This window comes from Nelumbo nucifera, chromosome 5, assembly GCF_055504915.1.
Source record: "Nelumbo nucifera cultivar China Antique chromosome 5, China Antique-T2T, whole genome shotgun sequence".
NCBI lineage: Eukaryota > Viridiplantae > Streptophyta > Magnoliopsida > Proteales > Nelumbonaceae > Nelumbo > Nelumbo nucifera.
The window spans coordinates 62,187,933-62,205,609 of NC_142653.1; the positions used below are offsets into that span (position 1 = coordinate 62,187,933).

The following is a 17,677-nucleotide window of genomic DNA, read 5'->3' on the forward strand; positions in this document are numbered from 1 at the left end:
TTTGCTTTCCAGCTCCTAGTAGGACTAGGAGAGTTCTCTATATAAGGGAAGAGAGGGATGGACAAACCAATGCATTCTCTACTCTCTCCAGCTCTCTTTCTCCTCCCTTGCGTTTGTGGACTCTGTATCAAGTATGATCAGAAATTTATTTGGGTTTCAAATCTGGTTCGGTTTAGTGCAAGATCGATCCTGAATTTTCAGATTTCAAAATCATGGGGAAACTGGTTCCTGGGTTGGGTTTGAAAAGTATTAAAAATCCTGTCAGTCTAATCTGATTTTTAACCTTTCCAACAGTTCAAAAATGGCCCTTTTGCTGGTTCTGGAACCAACAGTTCAAAATCCAGTCAGTCTAATCTGTTCGTGAACCAGAAGAAATACTAACACTACCACAAACTGAACACCCCCTGGATTGATGCTGATGATGTTTTATGGGGAAACAAGATGATAAAACTGAAGAGAAGGATGTTTCTGGTTTTTTTCCACTAAAGGAAACTTTCCAACAAGTATAAAAGTGTATTTGAAGATGCTGGTTGGCAAATTAGTTTAAATAGGAAAGAAGTTGGGTTGTTTTTGTTTTTGTTTTTTTTTTATTTTTTCCTTTTCTAGAAGGAAGTTTGGTTTATTCTTTTTGGTTGGGGGAGTTTGCTGCAAAAGTGTTTATTGAGTTAGAATAGAGAGATGTGCAAATGGAGATTAATTGTAAAGATAAAGATACATTGAAAGAAGTCACTTATTTAAGAGAGGTTCCTTGATAGGGTGGATGATGAGGAGGATTAGGTGGTCAGTGGTGGTTATATTAGGGACTCAGTGTCAGTGATTTCATGTGGGCATTGAAGATATGAGAAGTTTTAGGAGGAAGGTTTAATTTCTGAATTGTTTTGATTGCTGGTTTGCGTTTGTTATTGTGGTTCGTTGTGAGTGTTGTTTTCTGGAGTACTTGGAATGAGAGTAGAACTTTTCATGTTTTGCTTGTTGGTGGGCTATCACTATTTCTGGAGAGGATCATTTCTGGTTTAAAATTTGAAGCGGCTTTTCTTTCTCTTCCTCCCCCTGTTTGTTTTGGTCTAGTTTGTTGGTTGGCTTTTATGCATCTTCTTTGTAATCATATGTAGTTTTTACTTCTTTGTGATTTTCTATAACTTGTTCTTATATTCTCTTTGTATTTTAATGAAGACTTTCTTTAAAAACCATAAAAATGGATCTGCAACATATTTATCATTAATTTCCAGTTCTATTATAAGGAGTGCAGAGAATTAGTAACTTAGATAGGATAGAAATATAGAATGCTATGTAATATGAAGATAGACATAGCTATAAAGTTTGAATGCCTTGTGTTCGTGTTGACCTGATGAATGTTGACTTTGTATTTATTCATTATTTTCAATTATAATTTGGTTATTGGGTAGTTTTGAATACAAGGATTCCTTTGAAATAGTCAATAACTCCATTTCTACTATGTCTGCATATTATTTTATTGGTGATTTTTTTTTGAAATAGCCTATTGTATATTTGTTACTTCGTGTGCCTTCCTATTATTCATTGCTGCAGTTGCTAAATCTGCATTATTCTCCCTTTAGATATACTTACCTGATGCCAAGGAAGGGCCTAGTCCACTTTGGTGGGTTTGTATCTCTTCTTATGTCACATTTTTACCTTGAAGGTCATTTAAATGGAATAAGGACGTCAACAGATAAGGTGGCTTCCAAGCCAATAGAACTTGATAATCACAGAGAATGGTAGAAATTATATCTAGTAAAAAGGATAAAAAACCTGGACTTATTTCATTGACTTTCACTTTGCATTTTACCTCATCTTTTTTGGTGAGTATAATGTTGTGGTGATATCTTGCTTATGGTTATACCAATTACCGTTGGGGTACATTGTTTATCTACCTGTTATCTTTTTGCTATATCTTTATATATTTGCTTTCTGGCTTCCACCAGTCCATTTTCTTTTCCTTTCTTCTCCTTTCTTAGTTGGTATCCTCAATTGTTAGTCATGTGTTCTGGACATCTGGTGACTACATGCATAATCTATGACAGGATATGTTGATGAAATAAGGTTGTTTCTTACTCCTTTTTCCTGTGTCAATGACAGTATGTCCTAAGGGACAGTGTGAAGAACACAAGTGGAAAGGACAAATCAACCTACATTCTAGTGCCTCGGCGAGAAGATCAGGAGCTGACAGATAAGTCTGTTTCTTTGGTGATTGCAAGTGGAACAGAAACAGCAGAAGATGAAAAAGGTATGACTGGGACCTAACGCCTCTAAGGGGACAGATAAGTCTGTTTCTTTTGTACATTGTAGATGCAAAAGAAAACTAGCAAATGAGGTTTGTTCTAAATAATAAGTCAAAATGGTTTAGCCAACAGTTGTTCTGGGCGCAACTGTAACTCTTGTTTAATATCAACATTCATGTAATCTCTGTTGTAGTTTATATATTTTCTGTTTGGAGAGGTGGCACCTCGCGCCTCTAAGGGGATTTTCATGTAACCAATCTTTGAAATAACGGAAGATGATTTTTTTATAAAAAAAAAAAACAATTTTATTAAGTCATGGAATTGCTCGAGAGCATAATGGTTTCCATCTAACTCTCTTTATGGGCCAATTTTATAGCTAAGATTTTAGTTTCTTCTGTTCCAGTTTTAAAACTCTATTTACTTGGACATTGGCATTTGTTTTCAAAATTACTTAGTATTGAATTATATTGTGGAGCCATTTTTTGATCATTAGGAATTGACTTTACTGCAAAAATTTAGGAGAATTTACAGATCCAACCTATCAATTTTCTAAAGTCAATTGTCCAACCTATCACACTTTGACTTAATTTGTTCTAACTATCAAGTCAAGAGGTTTAGCTAACAAATTTTATTCACGGTATTGCTTGAGAGCATAATGGTTTCCATCTAACTCTGTCTTCATGGGCCAATTTTATAGCTAAAATTTTATTTTCTTCTGTTTCAGTTTTATAACTCTATTTACTTGGAAATTGTCATTTATTTTCAAAATTACTTAGTATTGAATTATATTGCGGAGTCATTTTTTGATCATTAGCAATTGACTTTACTGCAAAAATTTAGGAGAATTCACAGATCCAAACTATCATACAAAGAGTTATTGGCAGGCAACTCAAGAGTCAAGACCTCAACATCCATAAGCTAACAGACATTAAATAATCAAATAACCATTACAACTGTTTCCCCTGGACGTGGCATCCTTCCATTGCCCAATCCAGTGAGGCTGACTTCCGGGTTCTTGCTAATGTTACTACTGAAATTTTGTGGTTGCAAGTACTGCTCCGACACCTGGGTTTCGATCTCTCTTCTCCTGACACTTGGAGCCATTCAGTTCGTGAGGAGAAATTTGGATCATTCCCCCAGCACATTCAGTTCATTAATACATGAATCCAACATACTAGTGAACCTACAATGAAGGAGGTGGTTGTGGATTTGTCAGGAGATATCTACGATTGTCTCAAACTGCTGGATAGGAGTTTGGTGGGTTCCGTGTTAGAAAAATGAGTTGTGGAGTGGTAAGTTAGAAGGCCACTGATGCTATATTGGCTTGGGTTGTTTTCTTTCTTGAGGAGGAATCTCTGGCTAGCGATTCCAAGGAGATTCTTAATGAAGGATAGGTCGGGGAGAGGATGAAGGAAATTGTGATTGGTGATGCTGAATTGGGAAAGGTTTTAGGAGATGACGATGGAGGAAATGAGGATTACCACATGGTTTGCGAATCTTCCCAGGTAGAGTGCTCTAAGGCCATTCACAGTCCTGAGGAAGTGGTGATAGGAAAGTTTGGTGTGAATTTAGGAAGGTGGAGGAAAGCAGAGAGTGATGTGATCACAACTGAAGAGGTGGCTCCCAAGAAATCTCATGGAGCATGGAATACACGTTGTTCGCATTACCAAGGTCTTTTCTTGGGTGAAACTTGGTTTGGTGGGGGCAAGGCCTATAAAAAATTACAAAAAGGTTTAAAAGAGTGAGGGAGCAAGACAACAGTGCCAACAATTGTTGATGTTGGAGGTATGGACTTTCAAGTTAATAATAGTGCGGTTTCTCATATGGGAATCTTTCAGCATGAAAAGGACAATAGAATTGACTTCAGTTCTGGAGCGAGAGATCTTGATAGAAGTCTTGATGATCGGGTGGAGAGGTTTGGAAAGCTTCCTATTGAGAAGATTGCAGAGAAAAACGTTGTGGTTGGCAAAAGTCTTGGCTTGTTTATTTGGGAGGAGTTTGCTGGGAATGCCTTTGAGGAGTTTGAGAGGAGGGAAGAAAGTGGTAATTGGGGAGGGAGTAAAGATGTGGGATGAGGATATTGACAGACAGGAGGATGTGTTTGAAGGGGAGGGTTAGGAATTGGTTGCCTGGGCTTTGTGTGGTATCGAAGCTTGTGAAGGTGAGTGGGGGTGTCTGAAATTTGGATCTTCATTTTGTTGGTTGTCTTTAGTCTTGTGTCATTGGTTGCAAGTTTGTATTAGTGTCTTGTTATCTCTCTTTGGTGATCTCTTGTCACCTTCCTTTCATATTCTCTTTTTCTTTTAATGAATTTCTATTTAAATTTCCAAAAAAAATCTGGCTAGACCGTCTGCTACACTGTTAGCAGGCTAGGAACTGAAAGAGCAATTCAGATTGATAGATAATACTACTGCTTCTATGATTTGATTTTTTAAAACCCCAAAGTCCATCTCATGATAGAAACCAGATGAATGCTACTTGTCAATATCCTCTCTCAACTGTTCTATTCCGCTCGTATTTCTTTTTCTTTGCAGATCTCTGTCCACTAAGAAGAGCCTAGGATTAAGCATTTAAAGAGTTTCCAGTCCTTGCTGGACAGGAATAGCGTAATGACATATTGCCATAGCCCAAAGTAATTTCTGAACATTCCCATGCGTGACTGGCCTGGATTTCCAATAGAACTGGCATCAAAATTCAGCTTATCCTGAGCTGCTGCCCATGCCATACAGCTGATCGATCTCTGCGGGGAGAAACTAACCAACACCTGCAATTATGTTGCAGAGTTATCAAAAGATAATAATTCACAACCCATTCATATTCAGAATATTCACCTGCTAGGTTACAAATATGGTGTTTTTTGTTTCAATTGGGCTTAGTCTATCCTGATAGCTTTCTGCAATGCATTTCTTGGGACTTTGGACACAGGAAAGAGCAATTGCCTGAAGATTTTATTATTGCAATCTTTGGCATCTTTTGCACAAAGTGCTGCTCTGTCTTGAACTTACATTCTGACATTTGACACCCTAAGATTTACAAATTCATCAAGAAATGACCACTTGGACATACAGTTATCTGGATTTTAATTCACTTTTTAATCAAGACATAACAATTGAAATATATTGTTTTCTATTTTGCAAAGACCAAATTGATAAATATATTTTTTTTTTTGCAACTTGCTATAATGCAGACTCTGACTTTGTTTCTCAAGAAAATTAGAGCTTTAGTTATGGATCTCATTCTTTTAAACCAAAAGAATATCATTGATGGGAAAAACAATAAACAAGATGGATGCTCCTAAAATGTGGAATGTTTGTTGTCAAAAGGATATTATTGCATAAGGTGAAACTGTGAAAGAGAAACTGAAACTGTGGAATAAGGAAATGATTAACTTTATCAACGAGAAAGCTGCTATGAGATCTAAAATTGAGAAGATGGACAAGTTAGAGGCAGCAAAGGATATGAGTAGAAAGATATCAGAGATGGCAACTTGAAAAGGAATTGAATTAATCTTAGGTCTCGTTTGGTTTGTGGGAATAGGGGTCTTGAATCGGAATCGCTATTCTGATTCCAACTATTTGGTTGGGCAGAATTGGAATCCCATTCCCATTCCTGCTGGAATGGCCTCCCTTGGGAACGAAATCAAATTCCTGTTGATTCCAATTCCCATTCCCATTCCCTTTCCTGTCTGAACCAAACAGACTACGGGAATAGACTGTTCTGATTCCGATTCTGATTCCGACTGCTAACCAAATGGACCCTTAAAGAGGAAGTAAATAAGTTGGAGGCAGAAATCAAGGTGCAAATGGATCAAAGAAAGTAGGAAAATTTCATAGTTTTTTTTTTATCCACTCTAGCAAATGGAGAAGAAAGAAAATCCCTCTCAAGATTGGTAATATATGCAGTGGAAATAATTTACTAGGTGGAGTTATGGTAAGGGGCCATTGCTTGGTATAATGGTAAAATTTAAGGTTGACAATTTCGAGTCTGAGGGCTTCCACTTTGAACAAAAAAATACCAAAGGTTAGGATCAACATTGGATAATGGCCTTTGAGGTCCATCTTGTGGTTGTTTGAAAGCATGGTTTGCAATTTTAATATTGATTGACCCAATGGAACCTTCACTTGTGCTTCTTTCTTCAAGTCCATCTCTCAACTTTCTACTCACCAACCCTTTCCGTCAAAAGAAATTTGGTGTAGGCCAGTTCCCCAAAAATTATGGCTTTTTTTTGGGAAGTTTTCCACGGGAAAGTAAACACTTTAGACAACCTACAAAAGAGAAGACCTTTTCTTTGTATTTCTCCTAATTGGTGTATCCTCTGTAGAGCTCACGGTGAGGATTGTTACCATCTATTAGTATCTTGTCCCTTTTCTGTAGACCTTTGGGCTTGGCTACTTTCGTTGTTTGGGGGTAGTTGGAGTCTACCAACAGAAGTTCACATGCTCTTCAACCATTCTACCTTTTATTGGCCTACAAAAATAGGGAGAATTATGTGGAGATGTGCTCGTGCTGCCTTGACTTGGACTCTTTGGGAAGAAAGGAATCTTAGAATTTTTCAAGATAAGGAAAGGAACAACCAAGATTTGAAAGACTGTGTGTTAAACAGGGCAATACATTGGCTGAAGACCTTGGAAATCTTTCATCAATTATCCTTTAATGACATTTGGAGAAATTGGTCAGCAGTAGCAAGGTGTTCATCTCTAAAGGACAAATCAATTACAAGTTGGTCTCCTCCACCCGAAGGCTCAATAAAGTTGAACTTTGATGGAAGCAGCATGGGTAATCCAGGATTATCCGGAGTGGGGGGTGCTTTGAGAAATGAGAAGGGAGAGAACACCTAATAATCGGGAATTCCATCAGGGCTTTTAGCTGCTGTACAAGGGGTCCAATTTGCAAACCAGCTGGGGGTACAACACCTAATAATCGAGGGGGATTCCAAAGTGGTGGTGGGTTGGTTGAAAAATTCTGAAGAGGCTATGTGGCGATACAAGAATGAAATGAAGAAATTTAGTTGGTTGACAAGGAATATGTTGGTCACTGTACAGTGGGTGGGGAGATCAGCAAATACCTTGTCAGATGTGTTAGCTAAGCAAGGGATAAATAGGGAAGAATTATTTTGGGCTCAGTTGTGATTCTTGTTTTTCTTTCCTAGTTTACTTGTAAGTTTCAAGGAGGGGCTGCAGCTCGCGCCTCTCGTTGGGATGATGTATGAACTCACTCTAATTTGCTTCTGAATCAATAAACTTATTATTATTCATCAAAAAAAAAATTTTGATATTGATTGACATTTTGCCATGCAAACATTGGGAGTCAACTTTAAAAGAATTTCCGAGGATCTGGATATTTGGAGTGGAGAGAAACAATTGGAGGATACAGTTGGAGCTAAATACAACACAGACAGAGGAGACTGGATTACCATGTCCTCTCTCCCCTCCTTAGGTTGCACCCTATGGAGGAAAATAATGGACATTCTTCCTAGTTCCAGCAGAGGTTTATGTTCTAAACTAGGGAAGGGTGATGATGGCTTTTTGGAGAGATCCGTGGTGTTCGGAAATACCCCTCTGGCCCTCTATCAGATTTATTCCCACAGTTATTTCAGTTAGCTGACCTCCAAGATGCAGTGGTTGCGGACTGTTATGAGGCATTTGGTAATTCTGTGGTATGGTGTCCATTTAGAAGGAATTTCAGGATTGGGAAATTGCAAACCTAGCCGAGCTACTTGAATTGATCTCCCTCCAGCCCCTGGATCTGCTCAAGGAAGATAGTTGGATCTGGACTAATAGTACAGATGGCCTTTTCTCAGTCAAATCTTTTTCCATTCACCTGTCGGAAAGTAACTTGGAAGTCATGCCTGCTTCCAGAATTTGGAACCCGACCCTCTCCCTCAAAAATCAATGCCCTGGTGTGGGTTGCAGCTTTAGACAGGTATTTAACTAAAGCCCATCTATCTTAGAGAGGGATTCAACTCCAGGATCAGAGTTGTGTGATCTGTGGTCATGATGTGGATGATAACAGCCATATGTTTCTTCACTGCCCTATTTCTGATAGAATTTGCAATCATTCTCTCTCTGTGCTGGGCCTTTCTTGAGTTATGCCAGCCCCAGTGAAGGAGATGTTGTGGAGGTGGGTGTTACAGGGGCTGTCAAAGATTGCTTCTGCTGTGTGGGTGTTATTCCGGCTGCAGTAATCAGTACCTCCCAGTTGGGGGCTACTTATATCTGCAAGGACCTGGAGGATCTTATATCTATTTCTTTTGGAAAGCTGATTTCTTGTATATCGGCATCTGAGGGGATTCAGGCCCTCCCAGTTGGGGGCTAGGATGAATTTTAGGAACTTATCTTCTGTAATCTTGCATTGATTTGGCTGCTCCCCTGCCAAGTTGTTCTCCTTGGGGGGTCCCTTTGTACTATTATTTCTGTCTCAATAAAATTTACCTTACCTTTTCCCAAAAAAAAAAAAAAACTCTCTGTCTCGCTTTTATTCTTTATTTTTCCATCTTCTCTTCTTTATTTGTGTCACTTTCCATTTTGACTTGTGTCCTTTCTGCTACTAAACATTTTGATTAGATTGAGAATTCAGTTTTGTAGTCGTATGCAGTTTTCTTTTTCTTATTTCTTTTTTTTTAATTATAATGACTTAGTGAGTGAATCATGTTAAAATAGTAAACTAATCATCCAATCGCTGAATCCTCATTTGTTTTTTTTTTTCAGGAAAAGGTTTATAAAAAATATGGTGATTTTAATGAAATATCATAATGTTTCTGATGATATTCTAAAATTTTTACACCTTAAATTTATATTCTATCAATCAAATTTTAAATACTGCAAATGTATCAGCAAAATATCAGAAACATTAAGAAAAAAAGATTCTTGGAAAATTCCATGTCGCCCCCTAGCCAATTGTGGAAACTTTGGATTCGTAACCAAGGTAACTGTAATCTCCAATCTAATTGATTTCAGTGCCATTTTAATTGAGTTCAATTTAATACGCACTAATAAACTAGAGATTTAATTATTAATCTAATGTATTCAACCAATGTGCCAGAGGGTAGTTTGGTACTTGAGAATATTTTAAGGTACCATATAATTGACAAGGTTAAAATTGTTGTGGAGAAAGTTTAAATATATCATGGGGCACATGCTTTTTGGCAAATTGAGAGTTTCTGTAGTTACCAAATAATTTGAAGCAAGTCCATAGCAATTTGAAAAACCTGGGGTGGCTATTTGTTATTACTGGAAATCCTAGGTGTATTTGTAATTTACCCTTTTTGGGTGTTCTGTATATCTTTTCCTTCTATATTTTCAGTCCCTAAAACTGATGGAGCTATTTCAACAGCTACTGGTTCTGCTGATACTGGAAAGAAGAAGGTCCTGCTTCTGAAAGGGAAAGAGCGAGAAATTCCTAATGTAATCTCTCCGTCTCTGTTTCTCTCTCCATTTCTTACAACTTTTATGGTTAAAGGTTGCTTACTCGTCCATTGTGTGATTCAGTTATTGGCAGTACCTTGTTTTTTCCATATTTTTTGATGAAAATCTTTTAATACTTGCAAATGTCTTAATGCCTTGTATAGGCGCCTGAGGTGGGTGTATCACAACAACAGAGTGTAATATCTCCAATAAGAAACTCACCAAATTCAACTGCTTTCAAACAGAGCCAACGGCGTGATGTTAGTGGAAGGATGATCAGAAGTATACTATCAAAGGAAGCACGCCAGGGTCAATCAACTACAGCAATCCAATCTGATCAACAGTCCCAGACCATGAATTTAGAGAAGGAAAAGCGCCCACCTCGGCCCACCACAATGCGTTCTGTTTTGAAAGATCACCTTTCTAGCATTTCACAGGCTGCAAGTAGTTGTGATACTGAGATGAAAAGGATACAAGACGATAAGGTTGCTGTGAATGATGTGCATGGAGTTTCGTCAGTGAACGAGAAGCAAGAAAAACGTGCTAGAAACAAGGATAGACCTGACCGAGGAGTCTGGACACCTCTTCGTCGTTCAGATATATCACATGCCAGTGATGATTCATCATCATCCTCCTTTTCTGGACCCACACAAGTGCTGTCAGATTCTTTAGAAGGCATGACCATAAATCAGCTTGTGGCTCCTGGAGCTGGTAAACTTGGGGATGATGTGTTGGATGAGCCAGAATCTGGTAATAAATCATTTTTTCCCAGTGGGAAAGCACGAAGCCAGGAAGCATCTGTTCACAATTCTCGAGTAGGACGTGGTGGCAATGTTTCTTCTGCATATGATTCTTGTAGTCATGAAGTAAAATCTGAAATTCACCATGCAAGCAAAGGTGAAGTGAAAACCATTGGAAGTGGTCGGAGCAATTTTTCTTCTGCAGAGAACGGTTAGCTATGTTGTCAAAACCATAAGCTGAATACAATTTTTGAGTATAATTCTTTTAAGACAGTTGGTTTTTATGTTCTTGGTTGCAAGTGACATCTGCTTTATTATTCAGGTTCACATAGGCAATTTAGTCGCCGTGGATCAGTGCATGGAGGGAAGGATATTGATGGAAATTCCCTTAGTACGAGTGATGGAAAGCCTTCCAAAAGGGGAAATGCTACTGGCTATGGTTCCCATGAGGTGTCCTTACAACATATAATTTCTGTATAACATGCACCAATAATTTTTCTTTTTTATTACTTAGTATTTATTCTTTTACTTCCTTTTAAGTGGGAAATCTCTCTTTATCTTGTCACCTATTGTACATATATATTACCCCCACTTTGATTGGGCAAAACATGTTATTTTTGTTTCTAGGTTTTATTTTATTTGGTTAATTGGCTTTAACTTGCACCAAATTTTCTTGCAGAAACAAGTATGGGTTCAGAAGTTGGGTTCTGGTTCATAGTACTGTTAAGCTTGTAAGTGTATTTTTCTTTATGAATTTCATCTTTTTATCTTTTTTATTAATAACAGAAAATTTCATCTTTTCATGAACGAGAATTCTAAAGTTTGTCTTTAAAACAGTCATTTAAATGCATTGAAGTAGTCATGTTATTTGATTATTCATTCCAAGAGTATGTCTATTTTTCTATATGTGAATATAATCAGTAAGTTTTTCCATGATTGTCTCACTTCCAATCAAATTAGTATTATAGATTTTTTAATGGTCTGGGCAGGATAATTCTGGAGATGGTTAATTGTTGGATTTAAGCTTAGCCTCTTTCTCCTTGTTTATTTTCTGAACCCTGGTGAAGGCAGGATTTGATCCCGAGTCTCTGCTACAACTAACCTGAGACCTTACCAACTGAGTTGGCACCTAACATTTTATTAAAGCATGATTCTCACACTCTAACTCAGTTCTCTTCAAAGCCTCTCTCTTGATAACAAGAAAGAGAGGGAACATTATGTGGCGGTGCATGAGATGAACAACACTTTATGGAATGGATCAGATAAGCAGTTTTGGAAGTTATGTCAATAAAGTAGTGCCATTGTTGTCAAGGTGACACCTAGGCGGGCGCCTAGGCGACAAGGTGCCCTTGGAGGCTCGCCTCGCCTGGTTGAAAAGCAGTTTTGCATACTGTGTAATAAAATACTGTTATATTGTTATTTTTCTGAGTTATAATTATAAAATAGACATTATTAAAGAAAAATATTCATTTTTTTTGTGTTTATAAGCTTATTTCTTTTTATTATTTTCTTATTTGTTAGGGTTTAATCAACACAAACATTGCTAACTGCTGTATTGAACCCTCAATGACTTCAAAATCTGAACCAATAAGTAAGGGAAAAACTTAAAATTTTGTTTAATCAACACATTTCTTCTTCTTCTACTTCTTCTCCTTCTTCCACCTTTTCTTTTTTTTTTCTTTTCTTATAACAAAAATAGGGGTTCAGCCCCTTTATTTTTTGAATTTTCTTTCCTTTCTTCTTTTTCTTCTCATAAATATGTTGATTTTCTTGACTTAAACATGAAGTTTATAATTTTCTTATGAAAATTGTGGATAGTTATTAAAGAAAGTTGGTTATGGAACCTATGGAACTACCCTAGGATATGTGATTTTTACTTACAAAATCCATCGCCTAGGTGACTAGGCAACAAGGCGCCCCCCTGTCGCATGGCCTTGCCTTGGCGCCTTGAAAACTATGGGTAGTGCATTGGATTAAGACCTTAAAAGGATTTTTCTTAGATTCAGCAACGGGCCCTTGGGCTGTAGTCTCCTTTTGAGGTGGCCTTACATACATGCCTTTTAAGGTGATAGGTGTTCTCCCTTCCACAATGGTAGATATCCCTATCATACAACGAAGGCCTTCCATGCAATGTATGTAACATTCATGGGAACAATGTCACACCAATTAGAATTAGGATAACTACCATAAGAAATAGTAACAAGGGCTTGTTTAGTTACCGGGATTGTTGTCTTAACCTAAGCAATCTTGTATGGTTGTCGATGTGGTTGTGGTGCCAACTTTAGCCGATCCACAATGTCTTCAGAAATCACATTTATACTACTGCTACAATCTATGATAAGCTTACAATACTTGTCTCCACTCTTTACTATAGTTTGAAATATTGTTGTATGAAGCCAATCTTCCTTGATTTCTTTCTTTGGGGATGCAAGAATACACCGAACTACACCAACATAGTTGCTTTCTTCATCCAAATTATCATCATCATCAAAGAACTCCCTATTTGCTAATGTTGTTCATTCATTCATCTTAACAAAATATCTTCTTAAAAGGCAATTAAAATTATAAAATCATTATTTTTTGTGTTAGAATTAAGAATTTAAGACCCAAACATGGACTTGTTTGGACTTGCCTCGAGGGGTGTGGCACAATGGCGTACATAGAATCAAGAATGTAATATGTTTTACATCACATTAGCTACTTGAAGTAATGCAATTGAGGAAAAAAAGAGACTGTGGGCTTTACATGTTTGAAAATGTTTTATATGCTTGATTTTATTTTTAAATTTTCATTTGAATATGCTTTACATGCAATGTTTATGTATTTTAATTTTAGATAATAGGTTTTTTAAACAAATAATTTTAAAATTTAAGTTTATATTTTCTTATTAATATTATGTTTAATATATATATATATATATTGCATTTTTTTGCATTTTTTGAATTTTCTGACTTTTTTTTTTGATTTTTTAGCAATATTTTGTATTTTTGCGGCTTGCTTCAAAAAGGCACGCGCCTTGCCTTGCGCTTTTTTTGCACCTTGTGCCTTTAAAACACTGTGGTAGGGAAATCTATACAAGGTCCCTTCGTTTCCCTACTTTTTCCTTCAACGAAACACAGCCTTTGTGTATATATTTTCTTTTTTCTCTTTCCTTTCATAAGAATGCTTACTTGTTTGTGGTTGGTGAAGGTGACATCAGAATTTGATGATTTGATCCCATGCGTATATTGGAAAGGGTTTCTGAGTTGGATCTGGTAGAGAAGCTCTTTAGACAACTGACAACCTAACTAATATCCACTACATGGTGGAATCTTATGGCTACTTGAAACCATTTATTGAGTGAGTAATCTTTTGGATTACTGTGTTCACAGTTAACTTTCCCAGTCTACATCACCCTAAAACCCACTTTATAGTAGAGCTTTCCCAAATAATACGATCTTAAAATATCATAATCATCATCTAAGCCTTGTCCCTACTATATTGGGACAATTGAATAATTTCTTCACTTACATCCAAATCCAATCTTCTTAAAATATGTTGACTGAATAATTTATAGTTAAGCAGGGGGCTTAATTTGTCTTTTTGGCAAGGTTCTAACTTCTAAGCTGCAATTTGTTCCATGAATGGTGGATAAAGTAGGAGCATGTGGGGGTCAAGAACAACCCCATTGCCATGCGGAAGATTCTTTGGCTGTTTAAATCACTATTTTAGGGGGATGCTCAGGTTCACAGGTGAGGCTCATTTGTTGTGTGCGTTTCACCTGAACCCAGGCATTTCACCTTGAACTAGATGTTTGAATATGTAGCGTATTCTATTTTTGATCAATAGGAAATTTATGCCAGGAGGATCAATCATGGACACAAGCTAAAAAATTAATAGAGTTCCTAGAGAGGTAATATGGTGGGTTTTGGTAAAGAAAGGAGTACCAAATAGCTATGTGGAGCTAATTAAGCTAATTTATGGGTTGCAAAATCCAATGTTAGAGCACTTGTTGGACAGACATAGGATTTTGCAGTTACAATTGGGTCTTCATCAAGGGCCAGCTCTTGGTCTCTATTTATAGTATTAAATGGTGAAATTAATGGAAGATTACATGTAAAATTAGGTTTATGGATAAGTACAATAGAAACAAGAGGTTAAACTCGGTAGGACTAAAACAGAATATATGCAATGTAAATTTAATAATAATAGGAGTGTAAACCAGGATACAAAGGGGAGATTGAGGAGGATGCCACTCACTAGAATTGGAGCAGGATAGGCAAAATGGAGTGGTGCATCTGGAGTAGTCCTATGTGATAGGAAAATACAACTTTGGCTAAATTCATCAAAAACAAAAAATACAACTTCGGCTAAAAGAAAAATTCTATAAGTCCTAAGACAAACTATTTAGTTTGGAGTTACGAAATAGTATGTCCAAAAATGAGTGTGGCCGAAATTTGTATGCTTAGATGAATTACTGGTACAGCTAGAAAGAATAGAGTCAGAAATGAAGTGATATGAAGGAACCTAGGAATAGCTCCGAAAGGTGATAAAGTGAGAGAAAGTAGATTGAGGTGGTTTGGTCATGTTCATAGAAGACCATCTACAACACCTTTAAGAAGTGCTAGGGTTAGAACAAAAAATGATTTTGGTTGATACTAAGAAATGATTTAAATGCCCATAATTTGTTGAGGTATATGGCATTGGACAGAATGGAATGGTGAAACAGGATTTTTGAAGTTGATCCTATATAATTGGGACAAGGCTTTTAGATGATGTGGTAATTTATCTTGTATGTTGTGCTTGTGGTGTTTAGAAACAGTTTTAAACCTATGTGGGACTTGAACCTTCAAGACTACATACGACCTTGTATTAATAACTTGATGCCCTAACAATCGAACTTATACGCTTTTTAGTATTTTACTTTTATGAATTTACATTTGTGTTTTATTATACATTTTAATTTATTCGAAGGTTGTACCTCACTTCACTCAGGCACATTATCTTACCTTGCACTTATAGTTTGTATGGCTAACCAATTCATCAAATGAAACAAGTTTTTTGATTACTATACGTTAACGTGAATAATAGCTACTGACCTATATGTTTATGATAGGCAAGATCAAGGACTTGAATGTTGCATGTTGGTGTAAAATATGGTGTGGGTCAAGCTAACCATTTATTAATATGCACCTATTTGATTAGTGGAGACCTTTTTTCGTTTTCCAAAAGCCCTACCTAATTCATGCACTCTATCAAGTGGTACTACTTATCAGTGTTGTTGATTAGTGGAGAAAATTCTTTATTTCACCTGTATCAAATGGTCTAATTTTGTCTTTTCTGTATGTGTTGTGTATTTGGCGGGGGGGGGGGGGGGTGCTTTGTTCACTTTGTTTCTATGTATATTAGAACCCTCGACTACATTTTGTGTTTTTCCTGTACTACAAATTGTGTCAGTTGTGCTTGCTGGATGTTTTATGGCATAGAAAATCACATATACAAGTTATTTGGTAATTATTTTCTTATGTTGAGAGTATTGCTACTCGAGATCTTTTATCTGTGTGATTGCCTTGGTTGTTGTGGGACCATCTTATACTGTAATCTGCAAGTTATGGTTTGTTTTTCTTATTTCAATTTTAAGTTGGTAATATTTTGGTTATCTAGGCTTTGTATTGTATACATTATCAACTTAATGTTGTAAAACAAGGTGCTGTCAAAACCTTACAAACTCTCACCAGCGTGATTTACCTCCCTTGCAGCTTTGGACAAGCATGCCAACCTGATTTGGTGTTGGGGTTGCCTCTTTTACCATTTTGCAGTGTAACTGCTGGGTCTTTTCCTTGTTGGGGTACGCTGTTGTCGTATTTTCCAAGCTTCAAGGTCCAGGTTGTTTGAGTCCAGGGACTGGACAAAATCTCTTGTTTCTAGACAGATGATCAATGTAAGAAAGTAATAGCAGGAGAAAATCTTTCTTTTTGAGAAATCATAGAGGAAGTTGATCTGAATGATGCAGATAGTGAGGTTTTATGCCTGTTTGGTGGCTTGAAGAAGTTCCAATCCTTCTCTTGGCCAAAGATGACGACAGAGATAACAAATACCATCATCATCATCCTAATATTGCCATTTTTTATCACGGTGCCTCTGATGGAAACCACTCGATGAAGGAACTCTGGTTTTCTTGTTGGGTGATGTAAGATGAAAGCCCAGCTGAACTCATGTCTTCCATTGACTCAACTGGTTCTCAAGGTATTCTGGTTTTATAGGTGGATTTGTTCTTTTGGTCAAACTGTAAATATAACCTTAGATCAGTGAGTGCTGCTTGCTTTCACTGCTGTCTATATAGAAATTTCATGATGTGTGAGGCCATGGTATGTGGTAAGTTGGAACATGTTAGTTGTCAAGGTAAATAAGATATGTTTTGTACCTGGGTAACTTGGGGGACTCGCACCAGTTGTGTGTTGAGTTGGAGCTGGGGTCGCCCAACTGACTCGGAAGTTTGGGTTGGAGAGAATCACATCAATTTATTTTGGCTTGGGGTTGTTTTGTTGGGTTGGGATGTTTTATGGCACGTGATGGCTGATATGTTGGTTGTGTTATGTAACCTGTTCTCAGGTATTGCTGCTGTATATTTTGCTCAGCAGGACCTGAATATGTGGCTTGATATCGTTTTGCTTCATCTTTTCTCTGACTCACGTCTCCCCCCCATAAAAGAAGAAAAATAAACTGCCGATGATAAATAGGCTTATTTGTTTGCGCCTTTTGTAAGTATTTTTATTTTGTTTCTTGATTCAAGAACATCCGTGAGAAAAAAGGTTTCTGTTGGCAAAGTTTAATCCCAAAATATAGCCTAGGCATCTATCCGTCTAAGAGCAGGGACATAATACTAGTCCACCTTAGCACTTTGGTTGTCCATACACGCCAAATGTCTAGTCTGGTTCTGAGCAGTGACATTGTTGTACGGGCATCTAGTAAAGTGGCGTCTGGTATCCTATAAACTCGCTATGTCTGACACACTAGATTCAAAGTTCTGGTATAATGTATTGTATGGGAAGTTTGGATATGGGTCATATTGGGAATTTGAGATAAGGTTGAGATGAGTATGGAGAAGGTAGGATACACCATGACTGTGGACTGCAGTTTTGGAAGAGTACAAATGCAAATATGTACAGCGTAAATACATACAAAATATAAGGTTTTACACTATTCTTATTTGTACTCCTTCCAAACTCAGCCTAATGGATTGTATGGGATGCATTACAATCAGCCGAGAACATTTTGGCATCATAAAATATTGTTCGACTATGATACTGGAAAA

General features: G+C 37.1%; 1 protein-coding gene across 4 annotated transcripts in view; it reads left to right on the forward strand.

Moving 5' to 3' along the window:
* Positions 1–17,038, forward strand: part of UPF3 (Smg-4/UPF3 family protein) — a 53,235-nt gene extending 36,197 nt beyond the window's left edge. The window contains exons 7-12 of one of the 4 annotated variants that reach the window (XM_010248458.3): positions 2,098–2,245; positions 9,543–9,643; positions 9,808–10,594; positions 10,706–10,833; positions 11,063–11,114; positions 16,122–17,038. In XM_010248458.3, coding sequence (XP_010246760.1) covers positions 2,098–2,245; positions 9,543–9,643; positions 9,808–10,594; positions 10,706–10,833; positions 11,063–11,101 — 1,203 coding nt within the window. In that variant the 3' untranslated portion in view covers positions 11,102–11,114; positions 16,122–17,038. The remainder of the gene's footprint in view (positions 1–2,097; positions 2,246–9,542; positions 9,644–9,807; positions 10,595–10,705; positions 10,834–11,062; positions 11,115–16,121) is intronic. The other 3 variants (XM_010248460.3, XM_010248459.3, XM_010248462.3) reach the window with 3 other exon arrangements.
* The last annotated feature ends 639 nt before the right edge of the window (positions 17,039–17,677 follow it).